Raw genomic sequence first — 24,534 nt, 5'->3', positions numbered from 1 at the left:
TGCGAATTAACCTACATGGGGTGCGAATTTATCGTTATCTATTGAGAAATATACGCCATTATTGTAGTGGCGGGAACATTCACTTTTCTACGACTCCTAAAAACAGGGAGGGCAAAAAACAAAAGAGGGAAATGTTTGGCCGGAGATTCACGGCAAATCGCCACCGTACACGTGGCTATGAAGTCACGTGACCGCAGTGGACCCAAGGTAGGTGGGCCATGGTACAAAAGATTGAAAAACGCAGTTGATCTTGATTGCAGTTCAATTGGTGTGAATTTTGTAGCTAAAACTTATCCAAGAGATGGCCCACCAATTCAACGGCTCAGATTAACTAATCCACGTAATCATCACAGGGAGGAGATGGTTCACTCACCATTTTCTGGTGTTTAGTTTGTAAACAAAAGATAATTACTTTTTAAAAAAAGAATTAGAGCATTCATTAAATGTGATTAACATTTTTTTCTAGCTAGTTAATTTAGTAGAATAAGTAGGGTAAAATATTGGGATTCATATCAGCCATCCATAATTTGATAATGGCACTACCCACTTTTATTAAGTAGCTTTTTCACAACTTTTACCACAATCAAGCATCTAATAAAACAAAAAAGTGTAAATCAAAGCGCCATTATCAAAACATCGTAGTGGTGATATGTGACATGCATGAGACCTATAGTTACCAAAAAAAATTTCTTTGTTTTTCTTATTTTGTGGTTTGCCAGAGACCCTATGATTTAGGCTATAGGATTCGAGAGATGCTAGAAGACAAGCCCGTGTCAAGAAAAATTACCCCTCTTTGTTTAATAAAATTTCACCGTTTCAAAAAAGGAAAAATGCAAATCTACCCTACTCTGTAAATGTGGTAAAATTATGCAAATATTATAGGACATGTGAAGTGTGTTTTGAAATTGGGAAAAGATATATTGGCCCCTTGTTTTGCCATCTTGTGGGCGATGCTAGGGTCCATCGCATAAGGCATTTTGCGGGACGTAAGTTGCATGAGAGGGCAGCCACCTCATGAATAATGACAAAATCTGTTGAAAAGTGAGCCTAAGTGGCTGCTCTCTCATGCAACAGACGTTCAGCGAAATGCCTTAAGCGATGGTCCCTAGCAAATCTCCTTGCTGAATGCCTTCATTTCCCAACCATTTTAAAGGCTCAGACAACAACACTTGTTGGAAATAAGGATGCCCCTTTTTTGAAATGATAAAATTCTATCAGCCTTTGAAATACCAAAAATTACTCTGAACCAACTATCATTACATTTTTCACCCACACCATTACCTGATCAAGAAGAATTTTGGGGCCACAGGAAATCTAAAGAGGGCGCCATTGGTAAATAAATACCTCGTTATACTAAATTATTAGTCATTGAGACATATTACTGACCAGCCAGTATTCTATGAAGTGGCAAAGGTACATATAAGAATAGAAAAAATAGAAGGAAATACTATAAACACAAACACCACAACTGTTCATAAATTTGGCAAACAATTCACAAGGCAAACTTAGTATCAGAGAGTGTGTATGTACAAGATCACAGGTCATCAGACCTCTCAATAGAGAGCTAAGTGCCCAGAAATTCATATATACCACAAAAGTTTCACAGCTGTTACCATATAATGCACTTATTTCATGCCCAAAAATGGAAGCTGAGTGTGTGTTTTGTTGTCTCGAGTTAATAGACACGGGTGGGAACCGACTAATATTACTGGTCCACATGAGCTTTGCGGACCAAATATTATAATAGAAAAATATTACATGATAAAAATCTACTGACCAAGATTGCCAAGGAGGCGCTCGACTGCGGCATGGACATTCCCAGCAGTGGCACTCAGTGCGCGGATGTTCTCTTGGGTGTCGAAGAAACCCATTTCTTGGAGCTGTGAGAGCTGTGTCGCGTATAGTTGTTCCGGAGGTACTAAAGAAGCATAGACAAGTAGTTTAATGGAGTTTGAAATAAAGAAAACACAATGCAGAAATATGTGAATGGGACTAAGAGAATGTTAACCATTGGATGTGTTTGGGAGGGGGACGCCACCAGCACCGAGGCCACCAAACATATTCATCAAAAACTCCAACCCCATATTATTGTTGGCTGCACCTGTTATTGAAAAAGATTAAGAAGATAGACTTGGATTTTAAGTTAAAAGCATTAGATTAAATTGATCGCAACCCAATTTTAACCTGTGCCCCCGCCGCCAGTCTGACCTTGGTCACTGCGACCTAGCTGGGACAGAAGTGATTGCTGTAAAGACAAGACTTGCTGCGGGAAAAGAAGAATTTAAAAATAAATAAAAAAACAATATAAGAGGAAATAAATTTTCAGATTATTCTGTTAAATCAATATTACCTGCATTGTCTCGGGGGAAGTCAACTGGCGAAGAAATTCTGGGTTTTGCATCATTTCTCTAAATTGAGAATTGGAATCCATCATTCCCCGCAGTTGGGGATTGAGTCCAAGAAGCTATCAAACAATAAACAATGTCAACATTTGAAACATATTTCATACTATCAAGTCTACACAAGATGGCTGACTAGTACCTGGTTCATATACTGAGGGTTAGAGAGGAGGCTTTCCATCATCTGTGACATGGCTGGATTTTGCATGGCCTGATTAACAGGCGATTCCTGCAAGCCACCAAGCATTCTTTCTAAATCTGGAAGACTAGCACCACCCAATCCAGCGATGCCAGGTGCCCTTGCGTCTCCGGAGAGATTAGACCTAGTGTTAGTGTTTGTCTGTGTCCCTCCCGCTGTTAGGTTCACTTACAAATAACAATATGAGACCAAAAAGTTCAAAAGTTCCATAACTAAAACTAAAGTGGCCTGAGCTAAGAAATACAGAAGAGTGAAACCTTACCAGCATTGCTCCATGGGTTGGGAAGAGGGTTAGTGTTAGGCGCAGGAGACCCAGTTGTTGTTTCCGATCCTGCGGTGGAAGGGTTTGGTGTCTGAACTCTGGCACCTGGGTTACCCAAGAGAGCTGCAAATGGGTTTGATCCCAAATCACTTCCGGGGTCTCCTGCCATAGTCGTTGCATTAAGGAATGGCTCTTGAACAGTCTCATACATGCGCCTAAGCATATTAAATCCTTCTGGAGAAGATTCAATATTGCTCATAGCCCTATCAGTGTTCCGCATCATTTCCCGCATGAGTTCAGGATTCCTAGCCGCTTCTAGAGTCTGTCGGAGGGTGCTAGGGTCGTTAAGTATGTGAGCAAGCTCTGGATTTCGATCAATGATTTCACGCATTTGGGGATTGCCCATTATCAAGTTGCGCATCAAGTCAGGGTTATTCATTAGGTTCTGGATGACAGGCATGTTCATTATTTCCCTCATGATATTAGGGTTTTGAGTTAGCTGCTGCTGCACCTGTTCAAACTCAGGAAGACCAGATCCAAATAAACCAGGTGCTCCACTGCCACCGAGTCCAGGAAAGAGGCTGCCACCAAGACCAAATCCTCCTCCAATGCCCAAACCCTCATTGGAACCAACCCCACTTGCAACACCAGTAGTATTGTTTGGACCCCCGACATTAGGTGCACTTGCAGTGTTAGGTGATGCAGCTGGGGCAGCACCACGAACCAAATGTACAGTGTGATCTGACTGCAAACCTGATCAGAGAAAGAGATGAAATGAACAAACAAGCATGAGTATCACTTTTTTTTTGAGTGGCAAGCATGAGTATCATATGATTCATATTGAACAGACGGGCATTTAGTAGACTGATACTAAAGAAGTCATATTAGTTGTTCAAATATCTTCTAAGCCAAACAAGGATGACCCCTGCTACTAAAGAAGTCATATTAGTTGTTCAAAAAAAAAAGTGTCATATTTGATCAATATTTGAGGATCATCCAATTATGGTGAGACCAGCTGCAATGTGCTAGAAGGGAACTAACATTTATAAGGTATTTAATAATAAAAGAAATTTGCATTTAAAACTCGTGCAAGTCGATGATTGAGGCATTCAGACCTCTTGCGAGGCATGATATCAAAAGCCATGCGCAATGAGGTGTAATCTCATAAGTTTCTTGATTTTTAAAATAAAAATTTTCAGAAAAGCAAAGCAAACTTAGAAGCAAATGGGATATAACAAAGCAAAGGGGAGAACTCTAAAAATATTTGTGCTTCATGTTCCAAGCATAACAAAAAAAAAATGAAAACTCACACTCCAAGAGAACAAAATAAAAAAAAAAATGAGCATTCTTAATTACATGGGGTTGAACAAGAGGGACCGAGGAAAAAAAGAAGAGCGATTGTGTGCTTATGCTTTGGAATTATTTCTTCTAAGCCAGTGTTTTATTCAAATATTTGACATAGTTGCATTTTGTTCAGAAAATGTGCAATTAGATCACATGAATGGGGGTCTCAGAATTGGTAACTTAAAGCTAAGGAATATATCGCTACTGGGAAAGTGGTGGCGGAGGTTTGGTGAAGAAAAATGTGCTCTCTAGAGCAAGGTCATTGAGGATAAGTATGGGTGGGGTAGGGTGGGGTGCACGAACACTTCCAGTAGATGCTCGGGTACATTGGTGGTCTATTTGTTTAGTGTCAGTGGGGGTGAGTATTAGGATTTTAGAGGATCCGTGCAGGTGAGTCTGCTCTTTGCCATGCTTTCCCAAGCTTGCATACGCTAGTTGTCTGTAGGGATTTGAATACAAAGAAGTGTGACATGGGAGAAGTTTTGAGATTGGTTAGGGGCTTGATCTTTAGGAGAAATGTATAAACAAGAGTAAATACAGTTCTAAGTACTAACGTAAGCATATTAGGTTGTTAGATGGTTATTAACTAGATTGTATTAGTATTTGGGACATGACAAACAAGGTGGGACCATGACAAACAAGGTGCTTCTATTCTCTTCTCTCGCAGCTATGAATCGACTGACATGTCCATCCAACTGCTTTTGGGCTGCCCATGTTCACCACAATATAGTGGAGTTTAGATGGATGGCAAAACAGACAAATCTAAACACTCGCGACATGCTAGAGGAAAGATTTTGAATGGCTAGTAGGTGATTTGAGTAAATGGAGGAGTGATGTAGGACCGGGAAAGAGAAATAGAAGAATAGGAGAAGAAGTGGAGAATTAGAAGTAGAAGAGAAGAATAGGGGAAGAAGAGAATAGAATAAGAATAGGGGAAGAAGAGAATAGAAGAAGTTCGGAGAATAGAGGAAGGAGAAGAGAGGAGAAGGAGAAGAAACCTGTAGAGGGGAGAAGATTAATCATCCAAAAGTTAATAATCTCTAGTTCTCTACTACATAAGGCCTATATATAGGCAATTAGGAGTCCTTAAAAGAAGGAAACTGCCTAATTTAAGAAACCCTAAACAACTAAACATGGAAATAAAATTCCATGGAAACAAATAAATTCTCTAATTCTAAATAACATTGGAAAATAAAAGCCTAGAAACTGAATAACATGGAAATAAATCCTAATGGGCAAATATGCCTCTTATTTGTCCTACAATCTGCATCATTCTCCCCCGCTTGAAAAGAACTCGCCCTCGAGTTCTAGTCCGCCTGGATCAAATATGTAGACGATCAATTGAAGCAGTAGGAGTCATAATCGGTCGAAGGCATTCCTGATGTCTAAGACTCGTGATAATCATGCGAAGAGTATGAAATGCCGCCGAAGCGATAGGGGAGAAATTGCCAACGTAGAAACATAAGAACACAAACTGCTCCGGAGAAGAAGACTGGCTGGGAATATAGCAACATACTCCTGGATATGTGCAATCGGCATGACAGCTATGGGCAGTATCGATCCATGACCGACCTCAATAAGGTCATCATCTCCTAGTATCAAATCTGGCTCAATGAAATCATAAACAAAGCCAACTGCTAGAACCGTATCTGGCTCAGTGATGTCAGGTTGACAATCCTTCTGATGATCATCATGTGCACTAAAATCCCCAGTCTCAATCTCCACAATCATCTCGATCGGGACATCTACTGAAGAAGCAATGATGTCATTGTGCTCATGTAATGATAAGGAATCAGTATCCTCAATGAACTGCTCATGCTTTGCATGATCTGGCAATGCCTCAACAGTCAGGTCACTCGCCTCTAACTCATGACGGTGTTCGATCGACTCCGTCAATGGATCAACCTCACGTGGTTTTTCCACAATATCTGCCTCGGAAGTGTAAAGCTGTCTTTCTGGATGCTCGGCAACTGGTGCTGGAGAAATCTCTGAATCATCATGCTAGTAGACGTCGGCCTCAAAAAATCACTGGACTCTCTGGCTCTATATCGAAGATCTCTGACTCAGTATCTGTCATGATAGACTCAGTATCTGACATAATCAAGGACTCAACTATAATGATCTCATCAACACTAGCATATGGTTCCTCAATAATATCATCAACAAGTGGTACGGGTGGCTCTGCAAATCTGACTCACTCAGGCATGCGACGCTCTTGGTATCCGGTGGCTGCTTTAATTTCGGCTTCTTCTCGTCGAGCGGCTTCTTCACGCATCCATCTTTGTTTATATGTTGCTCGCTCACGTTTCAATCTTTGTTGATAATGATATCCATAAATGTTCATAAATTCATAACGAACTTATTCTCATAGACAGAATGATGGCTTGCCTAAGTCACTGCGCTCCACGAAGAATCGTCATTTCGACCTGGCGACTCTACATACTGTATCCTTGACACAACGAATGGTTATTTGATGATCATAACCATAGTTACTTATGATATGCATCAAGTGCCTTGATCCATTCTAGAAAGGCATCCTCGGAATCTCCATAAGGATAGTGGTAGTCATCATAACCATAGAATTATGGAACCTGTGGTACAGAAAAATATCGATCCTTGAATCCATCAAAATATGGAACAAGTGGTGGAGCCATAAGGATCGGTGTTGAAAAATAAAATCAACTGTTTGATCTATGTGTCATGTCGAATGGAACACAATGCTTTTCGCTGATCTCATATCGAACTCCCGAATGGTTCGGATCAGTGGTCGGACCAAAACAAACGGGCAATGGAAGTTGGTCGTTGTAGTGCTTGCACTCATTGTTGACTGCTGAAAGTAAGTTGGATATATTCGAAAAGTTGTCACGAACAACTTTGGTGTTGATGGCGAAACCCAATTTTAAATGGAAATGGCTCGGGTGAGGAGAGAGAAAATGAGATGGGATAGAGAGAGAAAGTAGAGAGAGGGAGTGAAAGGGAATTTCTCTTTCTTTTTCTTTTTTTCTTCTGATTTTTTTTTTGTGTCTAAAGGTAAAATCAGGGGGTACTAAAGTTATTTTTTAAAAGAAAAGGCGAGATGGGGGTGCCCAAGGAAGAACTGAGGGGTATTGTTCGTTTTCTTTCTTTTTCTTTTTATGCCTCACTCATGCAACGAAAGTCACGTGAAAAACTAATTAAGGGAGGTGTCCAAGAAAAAAAAGGGGGGAATATGACCTTTCTGTTTTCTTTTTTTTTATTTTAACTTTATTAGTGGAAAAAAAGGCAAGTTGCCTCTCTTGAATGAAACGTATGAAGGCAAGTTTCCCAACCAACGTTCACACTGCTAGTAGTTCCTTTTCTTTTTGTTGCAGGATTTCCTTGCCAAAAACTAGCTGGAAAGCCTTCCTGTAACACTCAGCCCTTTGCCTTTGCCTTGGGGTTTGCCGCAAACCATTAACTAACACCCTTGCAAACCCATACAACAGCACCCATAACCTCCAAATATGCCCCTGAGAATCCTCTAAAACATAGGTATTTTGCAGCCTAAGGCCACTCCTAAACCTGCTGCTCATCCGAACATCCCTAGCAGCCCACTCAGCCCCTTTCCATATCAAATCCCATATATTACTCTTAAAATCCTAAACCTTAAACTCAACCCAAAACCAGCCCTTTAATCTGCAGATTTTTTGTAGTCTCCATTGCCTTTTTTCCACTAATAAAGTTAAAATATAAAAAGAAAGAAAACAAAAAGGTCATATTCTGCCCAATTTTTTTCCTAGACACCCCCGTTAATTAATTTTTCATGTGATTGTCGTCGCATGAGGCACAAAAAGAAAAAGAAAGAAAACAAACAATACCCCCCAGTTCTTCCTTGGGCACCCCCATCTTGCCTTTTCTTTTTAAAAATAACTTTAGTACCCCATATTTTAACTTTCTCTCTCTACCCCATCTCATTTTCTCTCTCCTCACCCGAGCTTTCCGCTCAAAATTGGGTTTCGCCATCAACACCAAAGTTGTTCGTGACAACTTTTCAAGTATATCCAGTTTACTTTCAGCAGTCAACAACGAGTGCAAGCACTACAATGACCAACTTCCATCGTTTGTTTGTTTTGGTCTGACCACGGATCCGAACCATCCGTAAGTCCGATTTGAGATCCGCGAAAAGCATTGTGTTCCATTCGACATGACAGATAGATCAAATAGCTGATTTCATTTTTCAACAACTATCCTTATGGCTCCACCATTTGTTCCATATTTTGATGGATACGATGATCGATATTTTTTTGTACCACAGGTTGCATAATTCTATGGTTATAATGACTACCACTATCCCTATGGAAATTTCGATGATGCGTTTCTGTAATAGATCAATGCACTTGACGCATATCATAAATACAGTATGTAGAGACGCCATGACAACTATGTTATAATCATCAAATAACCATTGTTGTGTCAAGGATACAGTATGTAAAGACGCCAGGTCGAAATGGCGATTCTTCGTCGAGGACAGTGACTTAGGCAAGCCATCTTCCGTCTATGGGAAGAAGTTCATTATGAATTTATGAACATTTATGGATATCATTATCAATAAAGATTGAAAAGTGAGCGAGCAACGTATAAACAAGGATTGATGCGTGAAGAAGCTGCTCGACGAGAAGAAGCCACTCCACGTACACAAGAAGCCGAAATTAAAGCAGCCACCGGATGCCAAGAGTGTCGCATGCCTGAGTGAATCGGATCTGCAGAGCCACTTCACTACTTCCCCCGTACCACTTGTTGATGATATTATTGAGGAACCAGATGCTAGTGTTGATGAGATCATTATAGTTGAGTCATTGATTATGTCTGATACAGAGTCTATCATGGCAGATACTGAGTCAGAGATCTTCGATATAGAGCCAGAGAATCCAGTGATTGTTGAGGCCGACGTCGACAAGCATGATGATTCAGAGATTTCCCCAACACTAGTTGCCGAGCATCCAGAAAGACAGCTTCACACTTCCGAGGCAAATATTGTGAAAAAACCACGTGAGGCTGATCCATTGACAGAGTCAATCGAACACCGTCATGAGTCAGAGGCGAGTGACCTGATTGTTGAGGCATTGCCAGATCATTCAGTGCACGAGCAGTTCATTGAGGATATCGATTCCATATCATGACATGAGCACAGTGACATCATTGCTTCTTCAGTAGATGTCCCGATCGAGATGATTGCGGAGATTGAGACTGAGGATTTCAGTGCACATGATGATCATCAGAATGATTGTCAACCTGACATCACTGAGTCAGATACAGTTCTAGCAGTTGGCTTTGATCCTGATTTCAATGAGCCAGATTTAATACTAGCAGATGATGACCTTAATAAGGCTGGTCATGGATTGGTACTACCCATAGTTGTCATGCCGATTCCACATATCCAGGAGGAGTATGTTGCTATATTCCCAGCCATTCTTCTTCTCCCGAACAGTTTGTGTTCTACGTTGGTGATTTCTTCCCTATCACTTCTATTCTCCTTACTAACGTCTGATACAAATTTTATGTAGGACCGGGATAGAGAAATAGAAGAAGGGGAAGAATATGAGAAGAAGTGAAGAATTAGGAGTAGAAGAGAAAAAGAGTAGGGGAAGAAGAGAATAGAAGAATAATAGTAGAAGAAGAATAAGGGAAGAAGAAGAAATTAGGAGAATAGAGGAAGGAAAATAAGAGAAGAAGAAACCTGTAGCGAAGAGAAGCCAATTAATTTTTATTAATTATCCAAATACTACATAAGGCCTATATATAGGCAATTAAGAGTCCTTAAAAGAAGGAAACTGCCTAATTTAAGAATCCCTAAACAACTAAACATGGAAATAAAATTCCATGGAAACAAATAAATTTCCTAATTCTAAATAACATGGAAAATAAAAGCCTAGAAACTAAATAACATGGAAATAAATCATAACGCGCAAATATGCCTCTTATTTGTCCTATAATCTGCATCAAGGAGCCATGGACCATATTTTTCTAGAATGCAAATCAAGCCATCAAATTTTGGACAGGCTTGCCGAATGTTTTGGAACTGTAGGGGCGAGGCCGAATCAGTGATGGACCTCATGTGGTTGTTTAGAAGGCTGATTGTTTTCACAAGAAAGCTTTGAAGACAAGTCGCCCATTATGTAGTCCTATGCATATGCATAATGGTCAATTCTCGATATCAAATTATCCATCATCTAGTGAGTATTGGAAAGGAAAGAATTTTGGGGTAGATCAATTGGTGTTGTATATTATATATGGAAATAATGATAGCTTGATATATTCATGGTTTTAAATTTCGACCGAAATCTGAAATTTCGGGTTTCGGTCGAGAACGAAACCCAAATCGATGACACTCGAAACCATCGTTTATTTCAGCCGAAATTACCAAAATTTCGGTTGAAATATTATAGGAGATAAAATAGCCGTATATTTTATTTCGTCGGATTTCGGCTAAAATGTCAGTTTCGGAGAGGACCAAAAAGCATTCCGAAACCAAACTTGGAAACCATGGGAATATTAGGAAATCGGCTCTTCAACTATGGGTCACATTAAGCTTAATTTTGACGGAAGTTTTAGAGGAAATCTAGGCCCAGCCAAAATAAGAGGGTTGTTCAAAACTACCGTGAGAAGATCGCGTGTATCCTTGTCTTACACAAGTGCCCCCCAAGGCTGCTCTTAATAACAATATAGAAAAGGGGGACATCCATATATGCTTTCATCCAAAGTCTTCATCTAGAGCCAAAACCCATCTGCCAAGTTATCAATTAACTCCCACTCAACGTGGTCCTAAGCATTCTACTCCCCATCCACATTTCCAATTGATGACCCACTTTTTCCCATCAGTCGATACATCTGTTTGCCTAAGATCAGCTGGCCTTCAACAAACGCTCCTTGAAAGAGGGAAATTAATTCCTCTGTCTCCTTGAAGAGTCTCCTTGAAATAGTTTTGGCAATGATTTTATATAAACTTCCATTAGGCTAATGGGTCTGAAGTCTTTACGTTCCATGGCCCCTCTTTTTTGGAACGTGAGTGATAAAAGAAGATTTCATACTCTTGTTGATTTTGCCAAGCTCATCTATGTTAGGATCCCGCCCACCTAATCCCCACCCCGTCAACCCCTGTTACTAGTGTAGAACTTCATGTGAAAGGAGACAATAGTCTATCAAATAGCTTCTATATCTTCAATAACCTTATCATCAACTACCAGGAGGAAGTTAATCGTGTCCTTTTATTCTCTTCTTAGCCATGTTAAGAATATAACTCGTAATAGAATACCCTTCTTTCATCCAGAGTTCTTTTGATCTTTAGTGCATGGTAGTTTCCTCCATTCAGATGATACTTTCAAGTCATCCTTCGATTTGTCTCATAAGCTCAAATCCCCCTTCGTCAAAGGTTGGTTCTACTCTGATACGAACCTAGCTCTAATAGCAATTTGATGCAAACATGGGTCGCAGGTTTCAGGAGTATAAACGTGTCTAAACCTCAATTAAAAGAGCACATTTATTCCATAAAAATACTTAACATCCAAAATTAATCAACTAGCAACTAGAGTTAGCAAGATTTAAAGCCTTTGAATTAATTCACAAATAAGTTAAATTCAGTCCAAACATAGTTTGCAAACACATATAGTCATGCTAAAGAAATTAAATCTGTAACTAAGATGAAACAATAATGTCTTAGTCTATCCACAGTGTGAAAAACGATGTAAAATAAACAAAGTTGGGCCCAAAATGTCTAAAGTATGGTTGGAAAAAGGACGAGACAAGAAATGAGGCTCTAAATGGAAGTGTATATAAGGCAGTGGAGTAATACAGGTCAGATCTCACCTGATTGTGGGTGGCTCGGCCTCAAACCCTCTCGTGGAGAAGCTCCCAAGAGGGGATAGAGTGATACCAGCAGCCAAGGTCCGCCCAAGGGATGTATCAGCTACAGGTGATGAAGAAAAGGGCAGGAAATTGGTTGAATTGAGCAAAAATCAATACGCAGTACAAAGGAAGACGAAAGAGGAAAGTGATGGTTGGATATGCTATAAAGGGGTACAGGACAGCAGATCTGATAGGAAATCGACAATCAAACAGAGGTTGAACAACATCTATAACAGCTGGTTATTCATCGATGAGAAGAGAGTAAAACGAGGGAAAAGGAATGGAAAATGCTAAGAAAAACCTGCAAACAGCAGGTTGCTATTCGGAGACTGCAGAAGAGGAAAAGAGGGGTTGTTGACTACACTGAGGTGCAGAGAGAAGGCCGACCAGCAAGGGAAGGGATAAAAGAAGGGAAAGGTAAGAGGAGGTTATTAGCTGGAGGAAATTCCCGTACTGCAGGAAGTCAGGTGTAAGGAGGCAAAAACAGAGAGCGATGGAGGAAAGTAGAAGAGAAAGGGGAAAAGGGAAGGGGAGGAAGAGAGAAAGGGGAAGGGACGAGAGGAAAAACCTGTGGAAGGAAGAGAGAGAAGGCTGCTCTCTTGGGAGATTGCTCTTGGTGAGAAAATCACACGTCCAAAAATGCTCTGTAAGGCTCTCCTTCGTTAGTTTTTATAAGGGTTGGGGGCTTTTACGCGGTTCATACTTACTAAAAAATAAAAATAATAAGTTTGTGCTGACTAAAAAAGAAAGTCCACACTCCACACATAATAAAAATAGCAAGTTTTTTTTTACTAAAAATAGTATGTGTTTACTTAAAATAGTAAGTTTGTATCTTTTAATTAGTGATGTGTGGCCCTAGGTGATGTGGAAATAAGTCCCCACATCTAGGCTAAAATGCATCAAAGTGATGTGGAAATAAGTACCCACATCTGGGCTAAAATGCATCAAAAATAGAAATAAGTCCTATCTTAGTATATATGTGCATGCGCGCCCGCACGTGTGTGTGCATGTACCGAAGGAATCAAATAGATGATCTGTAATAATGAATTCAATAAAAAATTAACAATCTATCAATGGTAGAAGGGAAGAAAAAGATGGGACGGAGAAGGGAAACACCATGATGTTAGGCCTTAGATGGTTGTGCCGTCTTTCTCTGTATTGCTTTTCCTAGTCATTTTTTTAATGGTAACAATTATATTGATAAAAAGGGGCGAACCCCATGAGCGAGATGGTCAGAACAATGAGATAGGAAACATATGGAGACGCAAAGAATAAAAAGAAATCTCGAGGAGGGAGAAAATAAAAAAAACTCCAAATCAGCCCTATCTACTCCATCTCTGGCAAGCCTATTGGCCTATCTTCTCACATGTAGAATAGTCATTGAAAGATTCTCCAATATGATCAAAAATTAATCCATCCAATGGGCAAACCTCCAAGGAGGTCTTGAGGATCCTTTTAGCCAATGGATCACATTTAGGGAATCACCTTCCACTACGACCTTATCTAGATTGTGCGCTTCCAACTTCCATACTCCTTGTAGCACTACTCGCAACTCCGCCTCATCGGAATCCTTAAAACCAATAGGTCCAAAAAAGGCCCAAATAACCAGTAGGGATGATCATGGTGAATTGCTTTTCCTAGTTTTACATCCAACATCTATAATAGCTGGTTGTTTGCCGATGAGAAGAGAGTAAAACGGGGGAAAGGAATGGAAAATGCTAGGAAAACCTGGGAATATCATGTTGCTGTTCGGAGACTGCAAAAGAGGAAAAGGGGGTTGACCACTGCATTGGGCGTAGGGAGATGGCCGACCAGCAAGGGAGGGGATGAAAGAATAAGCGAAAGTTAAGAGAGGGTTGTTGGCTGGAGGAAAATTCCTGGATTGCAAGCCGGTAAGTGTAAGGAGTGATAGAGAAAAGTAGGAGAGAGAGAGGGGGGGAGAAGAAGAAGAAGGAGGAGGAGGAAGGGGAGGAAGGGAGAAAGGAGAAGGAATAGAGGAAATTAAGAGGAAAGAAGAAAGGAGAAGGCAAGCAATGCAAAGAAAGATGCCACAACCATCTAAGGCCTAACATCAAGGTGTTTCCCTTCTCTTTTCTTCTTTTTCTTCCCTTCTGCCATTGATAGATTGTTAATTTCTTATTAAATTAAGTGTTACAGATCATCTATTTGATTCCTTTTGTACATGCACGCACACATGCGAGCGTCTGCGCACGCGCACACATATATACTAAGAAGATAGGACTTATTTATATTTTTGATACAGTTTTAGCCTAGATGTGGGGGGTTTGTCCACATCACCTAGGGCCCACACATCACTAACTAAAAATAAGAACTTACTATTTTTAATAAGTACATACTATTTTAGTAAAGATGAACTTGCTACTTAAGGCCAGCCCTGTTCGTGGACCCCACTAATGTGGCACAATTGTCCCTCGGTCTATGCTCCACATCCGTCATCTTATTCCCATTTTCAAATTTGAACTTTGAATTTCAAGTTGTGTGGGCAATGTTGCCTTTCATACTATGACACATCCACTAAGATGGAGACAAGTAATCATCTTCTAGCTTGAACTTGTTGCTTGATGTCTCCCTGCCGTTTCTCTCTACTGATTGAACCGCCTTTACCAGATGAATGAAAATCGTGTATCCACCTAGACTCGACGTCTCATCGTTACTACAAAAACATATGTCGTCCTATGATAGAATCAAGACTCCCACAGTGAAGAATTTTATTTTCCAAACTTTGTGAAGATCCTTCCACTAAAATATTCTCCACACTAATAAGATCATCTAAAAATGAACTAGGACATAGCTTACTGTGAAAATAGATGCCTCTAGATGAACCATGTAGTCTTACCTTTCAGGAGTTCACACAAGTTTGTCCTCGCATGGACAATGGTAAGGAGCTTATGACACGAGCACATTCATAAAATTGATTCCCATTTTCCCCCTCGACGTAAGTCTAGCAAACAACTTCTTCTACATGTGCCCCATTGCCCCTTGAGTTTATTAAGGAGATCCTCAATTTTAAATATAAGAACCATCTCTCAATCGGATCAACCCACCGTTGACGAGATCGCAATCAGACCATCTTTACTAGCCTATCGCCGTCACAAGAGATTAAATTCCCGCATCAAACGACCTACTTGCAGACCTAAATCTAAAACTAGTTTTATCTCTCTGCTGCTGAATTAGGCGCACAGTGTGAAGTGGGCTATGATGCATGCTTTGCCCATCCATGGCTAATCAAATAGATTAATTACCAGGGATCAGAAGATGCACTAATATTAATGCAGGGAATCGCAACAAGATTATCTGAAGTAAAGGACAATATCATACCATCACGCTGCAGTACCACTCTGTAGAACTTGTAAAATATTCCAAAAGGGCTCTTAAGCAACAAGCCAAAAGAAAGAAGAGAAGAAACTCTTGTTCATACATCAGAACTAATAAAATTACAAAAAAGAAATATACATAGCAGTCGTGTTACTCGTGTATCACTCGAACCCTTACCTTGATCTCAACCCTAGATCTAAATTCTAGACCCAAGACTCAAAACCCTATATAAATAGAACTATTGAAGGCCCTGACATATCCATTGCGTGATACTTTTAAATATCAAAATATTACCTAAAAAACAAAAGAAAACCCAATTTTCTTTTCTTACTTCTTTTCTTTTCTCTTAGAAGTTTGAACATTATGCATGTATGAAAGAACATGCCCCTACATCACCAAGTTATCTAGTACTTTGTAGGCCTCATGGAGTGATAAATCCTACAAAGGAAGAAACAAAATAAGTGGAGAGCATAGAAACAGCATCCTGAGTTTCCACCTTTTCAACATAAACAATCTTATCCTTTGAGCATTCTAGTGAAATCTAGAGAAAGATACACACACCACTCAACGCGATCTCAACAACCTGAACAAAATCCTTGACTTGCTCGAACTATTTTAGTGTGGCTTCTATTCATGGAAATACTTGTGGAGCTCCAAGAGTATAAGATGAATTCTTTTCAAAAACTAAACATGAGAAAATAATGTATACAAATTTTTTTTTATCGGTATGCTAGGATCGAACTTGAGATCTCAAGGTTGAGAAACAAAGCCTCAACCGTAGATTAATGTATACAAATTGATTGATAATATATTGATAGTGGACCAACTGCGCAATCATCACATGTTGATTAATGTAATGACTGTGATTCTTCTTCTGTCAAAACTCGAAGATTTAGGCCATTGGATCAGTGAATCTATTTTCAAGGGTGGGGATCAACGATCCATCAATGATCAACCCTTGATCTTAGTTTTAATCATTCTTTTCCCTTTAATTTGTTTTGATCCATAGATCTTAGAATCTAGGGCTATTGAAGGTTATAACTAAATTCCCTCAATGAGAGAAGAAAATAAGTCTTGTTGTAAAAAAAATTTCCACAGAAAATATCACTTAAAACGTGGAAAGTCAAAAAAATAAAATAAGATAAAAAGTTATGGGAAGAAACCCACGTTTTCCCTTGTATGGGAAAATGTGCATATGGTGTGGGTCCACCTAAAATCTTTTCAATAATCCATTGAATTTGTATACTTTGCTTTTAATTAGTAATAGCATTGCAAAACTACTAATTATATATATATATATATATATATATATATATATATATATATATGAGAGAACATTTCCTACACACTTGTGTAGGTAAGTTACCTACACACTACCTTAAAATAAAGTGGGGGCCCACATTGTTAGGGTGATCCAAACAATTCATTTGAATGGTCCTCACATAGATAGGGTGTCCACAAAAAATTAGATCCATAGGATCATCCCAACTCTACGATTTGTGGAGGTAAAATGGACGTGTATAAACCTTCACAAATTAGTCCATTTTTTGCCTCCATAGTTTGAATGGTTAGGATGATCCTATGGATCTGATTTTTTGTGGACACCCTATCTATGTGAGGACCATTCAAATGAATGGTTTGGATCACCCAAACAATGTGGGCCCCCACTATATTTTAAGGTAGTGTGTAGGTAACTTACCCAGTGTTTAAAAACTCCTTGACTCGGCAAGGAACTCGCCCGAGTCGACTCCTTTTTACCTCGGCCGCATTCCGCGTTTCACCACATCCGCGTTCCGCATTTTGCCTTACAGAGTCAATAAACTCCTTTGACTCTCCCGAGTTATGACATTGTCAACCGTGTCAACCGCGTTCTTGGCCGCGTCCGTGCCGAGTCAACAAGGATTTTTCTTGGCCGCGTTCCGCGTCAAATCCGCGTTTTTAAACACTGAACTTACCTACACAAGTGTGTAGGAAATGTTCTCTCTCTCTCTCTCTCTCTCTCTCTCTCTCTCTCTCTCTCTCTCTCTCTCTATATATATATATATATATATATATATATATAATTAGGGTAAGTAACAATGATTGTATGATAAATAAGTTAGGAATGTTGGGAACGGAAAGATTCTTTTTCTTTTTGGAGATTTGATATCCACTTTGAAAGGAATCTTGTACGCCTCTTTTGGTATGGTAGATTTACTTATGTGAAATTCAAAATCTCTAAATTTTAGCAGATTTCTTATTAGATAAGATCTTGTGATTTTGGAATATGAGCAATCAAATCCTAACAATAGTGGGAACTTTACATTAATAGAAGTAGTGGGATTACTTGGAGATTAAGTAATCTTATGGATGATGTAAAGTGAGAAACTTTAGGGATATAATAGTATCATTAATAGTAGATTAGCCAAAATAGCAAATCAAAACAAAAATTAGAGAATATATGTAATCCCCTCACGCCCAAAATTTGTGAGACACCCAACTCATGTTCCCAAAAACCCACACTCTCTCTTTTATATATTGCCTATATTTTGTGGTCCATTGGGAAATCAAGGGATTTGATTGTGAGCAACTGCCATATCTCCTTCATTCTCTTTTATATATTGTCTATATTTTGTGGTCCATTGGGAAATCAAGGATGTGATTGAGTTACTTAAGGGTTAAGTAACTATATTGAATAGATTAGTTGAAAGATTCAAGGGATCCTACAATTCAAATTTAGGAAAGCAACCAAAACTACAACAAAGAAGAGAAGAATATAAAAAACTTGGGCTCTCTCCCACGTCCAAATTTCTGGACGCCCAAGTGAGAGAGAGAGAGAGAGAGATCCACCTACAAAAATATATGTATATATATATATATATGAGAAAACGGTTCCTACACATATGTGTAGATAAGTTATCTACACACTAGCTTAAAATACAGTGGGGGCCACATTATTTGGGTGATCCAAACCATTCATTTTTAAGGCCCTCACATAGATAGGGTGTCCACAAAAAATCAGATCCATAGGATCATCCCAACCATTCGAACTGTGGAGGCAAAAAATGGACTAATTTGTGAAGGTTTAAAGACATCCATTTTACCTCCACAAACCGTAGGGTTGGGATGATCCTATGGATCTGATTTTTTGTAGACACCCTATCTATGTGAGGGCCTTTAAAATGGATGGCTTGGATCACCCAAACAATGTGGGCCCCCACTGTATTTTAAGCTAGTGTGTAGAGAACTCTCTACACATATGTGTAGGAACCGTTCTCTCTCTCTCTCTCTCTCTCTCTCTCTCTCTCTCTCTCTCTCTCTATATATATATATATATATATATATATATATATATATAAATTGAAGAAGAAGAAGTGGAAGGCCTTTTTTTTATCCTATCCATAATTTCAAGTAAGTACGTTCAGAGTTCATTAAGTTGTTGAATTCTTTTAACCAATGAGGGATGTAATACTCATGATTTTTGGTAGATGAATTGAGTTCCTCAATTTAAAATCATGATTTCCATATGAAAGTTTATTACTCAAGTTTTACAGTGGGTGAGACAATGAAATCATAAGGCTTCACTTTTATTACTCAAATATATTTTGGTCAATTTTAAGGTTTTATGTGTATTGTGATTTGTGACTAGGTAAGTCTTACAACTGATTCTTTTTATCTTCTTTGTATATCAAACAGTAAAAGAATTTATACGCAAGTTAAAAACCTTGTATTGACAGTTGAATTTCAAACGTATGTTGTATGTATTAGTAAACCTTCCAAGTGACCCTATATGTATGTCTTATGGACAGACTTCTAAAACCAAAAGATTTCTTTTATATGATATAATTAATTTCAATTGTTCTTTTTTTTATTATTTTGGGTCCAATGAGTTTATACATGTAATCATTTATTTATATACCTTACGTATAGAGGTGTATCTAAATTTCGTTTCTTTTCAACTCATGGGCATATGTTAAATAAAGTGATTCTTTCAAGTAGAAATAAAACTGCTAAAATTTTATTTTATGTAGGCCTTTATTTACAACAGACGTATGTACCTATTGTACATAAGAACAACCTCGCACACGTATAATTTTGCCCAAACAGTGCTAATGACATGTACAATGTAAAAACGATCTTTATTACATGAGCCTTTTTCCAACAATTGTATTAAGGTGGGGTGAATGTTTTTCTTTCAATTTTCCCATAAATGATTTCACACCTAGATCAAATGATTTTTTTATGCTATGTCAGTCCAATAATCATAAGTGTGAATCTTAAGAGTATATAATGGTTTCTCTTGAAGCAGACCCTATGCCTGTTTATAAAAATTTGTGGGATGGCCTTCTCTTTCAAAATAGTCATTACTTCTGACATATATTATATATGTAATTATTTCCTTAAAAGCAGTTCATGCGTGCAGGCAAGGTATAATAGCTATTGCATTATTTTCAATATAGTAGGTTTCTTGCATGCTATATTACGTATGTATATTTTCGGGGTGGCATGCAAATAATACGAGTACGAGTGCTTAACTGTTTAAATGACCTCGAGTTCCGAATAAGTGTTTTAATTGTGTGTTGTTCCTTATACCCAAGAACAAAATAGAAAACTAGCATTTTTTTTGTACGTGTTTTATGCCCTTAAACAGGGCAGCTATTAGTGTTGTGATGAGTGTGATTGCATGCTCGAACAGGGCAGCAATATGGTGTAATTAAGAGTATGTGTGAGTCCCACTACGGGACAGGATCAAGATTAAGTAGTGAACAAAATTTTTAACAACTTGAACCTAGGCTAAACTGCTATTCTCTACACTCAATTATGTAACTTCAGGATCGTTGCACTCCACTCTCTATCAGGAGCCATCTCATCCTACCGCATTCGTAAGATTAAGGCAGGTGATAGTTAACTTTGCTCGTATGGCTTTCAATTCATGCAACAAGAATGGTGAAGTATCTAAATTTTTATGGTTTTCTAAATTATTCTATGATAAATGAAATTCTGTCTCTTGTATTACATGTTGGAAATGGAATATGATTTCTAATAAAGAATCATCAGTTGGGAAAGGGTGATGGGAAACCATTGAGTTATCCCTGTAAACAAAGGTATACAACTTGGGGGAACCACGCAACTCCTAGTTGATGTCGGAATCCTACGGAGACCAAGAGTCCCTAGGCGGTATGATCTACAGTAATAAGTCCACGCGGAGTCGGCCGTGTCGGCAAGGGTAACAAGCTAGTGGGAGCTAGAGTGCCCTGGGTTTAAATGAAATTGATATGATAAGAATGTAGCAGATTAATTGTTCCTATTTTTATTGAACTATTCTCTTTCAGTTATTAGTACATTTGTTCACCCTAAATGATTTTTCTATTCAGTTGCAGAAGATTTTGGTAAACCATTATTTTGGAAAATTACAATTGTCTTATCTATAATATATGGATCTTGATATGCTGTTTTAAATTGAATTCTTATACTGGTTCAGTCTCTATAATCCTGCTGATCTTATTTTTCTCCCCCAGGACTAGAGAATTCTAATGAGGGTGCGTTTGCGCACGAGGAGGTCTACGAGCGTAGGATGATGGGAGCAAATAATTAAGGAAGACGATACCCTTCGTCAATACTTTGAATTTATTTTAAATTGGCTAGTTTTGAGACTTTACTTAATTGAGTAAATTGGTTTTAAATTAAAGTTATTGTAAGGAGACATTTTGGAAATGGAATAAAAGCGATGGCTATTTAATTTTCATATATGGTTTAAAAAATAAAAAAAATAAAAAAAATATGAATATTTTGACAGGTTTGCTCATAGCGATCCGGTCACGGGAATCGGGTCGTTACAATTAACAACCATTGCGCTCTGTGCATTTAGTCAAGAGAGTAAGTAGATCGCATGTTTCTCCATTGAAGCTTGGCTAGGGAGGATTGGAACATAAGTTTTAGCAGATTTGGTATGTCGCGGGTTCTTCATTCTAGGTTTACTGACTTGTTGGAGTGATGGTCCTTTGTTCTCTGGAGGAAGAAAGGTAAGATACTAATCCTATGGAATGTGACATTCCTAGCCGTGATTTGGGTCTTATGGAAGGAGAGAAATGCTGGAGTATTTAGAGGTTTGGTAAAAAGCCCATAATTTATCTTTTGAAAGATAAAATGTAACCATTTCTTGGGTAAGGATATTTCTTGGTTTCAGTATTGTCTCAGCCCATGACTTTTGATACGGTTGGGGGGAGATTCGTGGTAGTTCGAAGCACGTGTCAGTGCACTCTCAAGAGTGGGCGCCACTAGACACCAATCACCTGAAGCTCAACTTTGACCAGCTCAACTTTGACGGGTCTAGCATGGGGAACCCTAGGCCAGCAAGAGTGGGCGGAGTGCTGAGAGACGAAAACGGGTTAACGTTGTGGGCCTTCTCGGGCTCCATTGGAATCATGGACTCTAATGAAGCAGAGGTAATACTCCAGGTCATTAGCCTGCTAGAGGGTAGCCTTGTGGATCGAGTGATAGTGGAGGGAGACTCTCTAAATCTAATCAAATGTCTGCAGGGGAGCTATTCCTTCCCTTGAAGATTTGCTCACTGGTTTGATGAGATCTAAAACCGAGTGACGGTTCATCTAGATCCTTCCATCTTGTTAAAAGATAGGTAAATTCTGACGCACATAGGATGGCTAGGGCAAGGCTACTTAGGGAAAGCCTAGAGTCGCATGATTTCCTTCCTCCTTGAGAATTTTCATCTTCCTTACTAATCTTTTTAGTTGATGATCTCTTGTATTGACCACCTTGGTCACGGGGCAACCCGCTTTCTCTTCTTATTAGTATAATCCGTTGTCATTCGGAAAAAAATGAATACAAACTAATTGGAGTGCAGAACCAAAAACCATTAAAAAAACAATTGCAACTTTTTTATTTCTAACCAACAATTTCATTGATATCTCTAGCATCTCAATTTGAATTACGGAAAATATAATTTGTAAAATTGCATATACTTACTTTACTTTAACAAGTAAAAATATACATAAAAGCTAAATGCAAAACAATACCAATAAGTCCATGTAACAACGAAGCCAGGAAAAATATGTATCCGGCAATATGTGATTTTTTTGGGGAAAGCTAATGTCCACATTTCCAACATTAGAATTAATCTGCAAACTGAACTTAATGAACCACTTCCCACAAAACGCAATAAATTCAAGCAAAGGAGAGAACAACTACATCCCAAATATCTATTCCCAACTCTCCCAATGTAGAAGACAACTCAACGCAATTTCCCAAAACAATCAAGGGTCATGAAATCAGAATAGAACAAATACCAACAGAACCAATCCCCTTTCTAAGGTTCCTTTGCCATTCAATGTATCAATGAACAATTAAACAACAGCATTTAGGTCAAATCTTGTTAAAATTTCCTACTTTTATCACGCACGAAAAAGATATATATTGAACCAACCCAATTAAATTTTTGTTTGTATAAACCTTCAATTTATGATGATGTCCCTCTAAATAAACCATAATTCTATTTTTTTTTTTTCCTCTAAATTGTGCAAGGAAAAAAAAATTCTGTCCGAAATGTTTTTCTTACAATCCAAACAGGGCATTAAAGACCATCCCAATTAAACAAAAAATACCAAAACCCTAACAAAGATCGTACCGTAGCTTTCTAGAGTTTGGTCGTCCTTCAAGATCCGACCTTTGTAAATAAGCCGCTGCTGTTCGGCCGGAATGTCACAATTTCCGGCGAGTAGGGTTTTGAAAGCTCCGACCGTGGAATCGAGACTCGTCTGAACAGAGAACTTTGAGCCGTTCGAGCAACGAACATGGACCGTCGCGATCCCGCCGGAATTGCTCCCGTCGCCGGAATCTCCGTCGGAAGCCATGGCAACCTCCCTGCCGGCGGGAGGTTCGATTGAAGAATGAAAAAGGAGAGAAGGATCTGAAACCCTAACCCTAGAACAGAGGGAGAGGAAAAACAAGAGGAGAAGTCTGAGGAAAAAGAGAGGGTTGTGAGAGAGACAGAGTAAAAGGTTTTTAATTTCCTTTTTAAGAAGGATTAGATTCGAACCCCTGATCTCACGGAAGAAATAAGAAGGGGGTGGATATATATATAGAGTTTGATGGTGCCGTGTAATGATTTCAGCTTTTTATGGTTGTTGCCTTGTTGGTGGTGTTATTTGTGGGACCAATTGCATCACTCGGCAAACATAAAGCACTGGAAAAGTGATATGGTCGCTCCTTGTGTTTTGCTTTGGACAGCCCCCTTGTGATGTATATATTACTTAATAACTATTTATGACCATGGGGTTTAAAATTTCGGTTTCAGCACATATTTCGGACCTAGCCGAAACCGAAATTTCGTAAAGAGGCATGAAATGTCGGTTTTTTGGGCCGAAATTTCGGTAAAACAATAAAAAAGTAATATTTCTTTTGAAATTTCGACCGAAATTTGGTACGCTTCGGGCATTTCGGATTTTGGCCATTTCACACTAACATACACTTTCTTGGCTCGACTTGTGTTGTATGTGATCGGATCTATTGGTTGGCCCAGGAAATCAAGTCAGATGACATTCGCAACACCTTGATCGGGTGATTCCAACTCATTGATCCATCAATCCTCTTTCAAGGTTTCGCGGACAGATGATAAATGGTTGATTTCCATATTTTCTTCTTACACATAAAATATCCGTTTGGCATGGGTCAAGACCTTTTTTTTAATTGCCACACATGATGATCTACACTTTTAACAGTCTCGATTACACATATCACCTTAGATCTAACGGATATTGAATGAAGTCACTCTCGATTTCCATGATAGGAAGATGATAAGTAGGCATGAGATGTGATGCGGACGAAAATGATGAAGAACATACGTCATGGAGCAATTTCCTTAGACTTTTACTTTCATTACTTTATTTGTGACCTACTTTTTAGGCACCGAATATTGCCTGTTTGGATTTATTTTGATATCTTTTAAACGGTTTTTAGATTAACAATCTAACGAGCCTAAGATCACGTGATTTGAGGAAATTGTGTCCAATTTACAGGCATGGTATGGGTTGATTACAGGATTTCTATTTATATGATTATTATAGCTATGTTTTTAGTTCTTATTTAAGTTGCTTTAGATGATCAGCTTAGATTAGTTGCTCGGGTCTTAAGTTAGCTTA

The 24,534-nt window shown here is 38.7% G+C and overlaps 1 protein-coding gene across 2 annotated transcripts; it reads right to left on the bottom strand.

Moving 5' to 3' along the window:
• Window positions 1-1,445: 1,445 nt before the first annotated feature.
• LOC143886663 (ubiquitin domain-containing protein DSK2b-like) lies at window positions 1,446-23,481 on the bottom strand. Of its 2 annotated transcripts, none has more exons than XM_077390722.1 (7): window positions 23,022-23,481; window positions 2,861-3,613; window positions 2,542-2,765; window positions 2,351-2,464; window positions 2,185-2,263; window positions 2,009-2,101; window positions 1,446-1,918 (listed from the first exon to the last, which is right to left on the bottom strand). In XM_077390722.1, exons 1-7 carry the CDS (start codon window positions 23,245-23,247, stop codon window positions 1,770-1,772), a joined length of 1,638 nt encoding a protein of 545 aa, XP_077246837.1. In that variant the 5' UTR covers window positions 23,248-23,481; the 3' UTR covers window positions 1,446-1,769. The 2 variants fall into 2 exon arrangements, with proteins under 2 accessions (XP_077246837.1, XP_077246838.1); XM_077390723.1 differs by having other exon boundaries at window positions 2,542-2,753; window positions 23,022-23,478.
• Window positions 23,482-24,534: the final 1,053 nt, after the last annotated feature.

This window comes from Tasmannia lanceolata, unplaced genomic scaffold (genome assembly GCF_043159265.1).
Source record: "Tasmannia lanceolata isolate RefF3 unplaced genomic scaffold, GAP_Taslan_0.1 ptg000011l, whole genome shotgun sequence".
Classification (NCBI taxonomy): Eukaryota; Viridiplantae; Streptophyta; class Magnoliopsida; order Canellales; family Winteraceae; genus Tasmannia; species Tasmannia lanceolata.
Note: the sequence above shows the minus strand (reverse complement) of the source record. Positions and strands in the feature narration are given on the sequence as shown.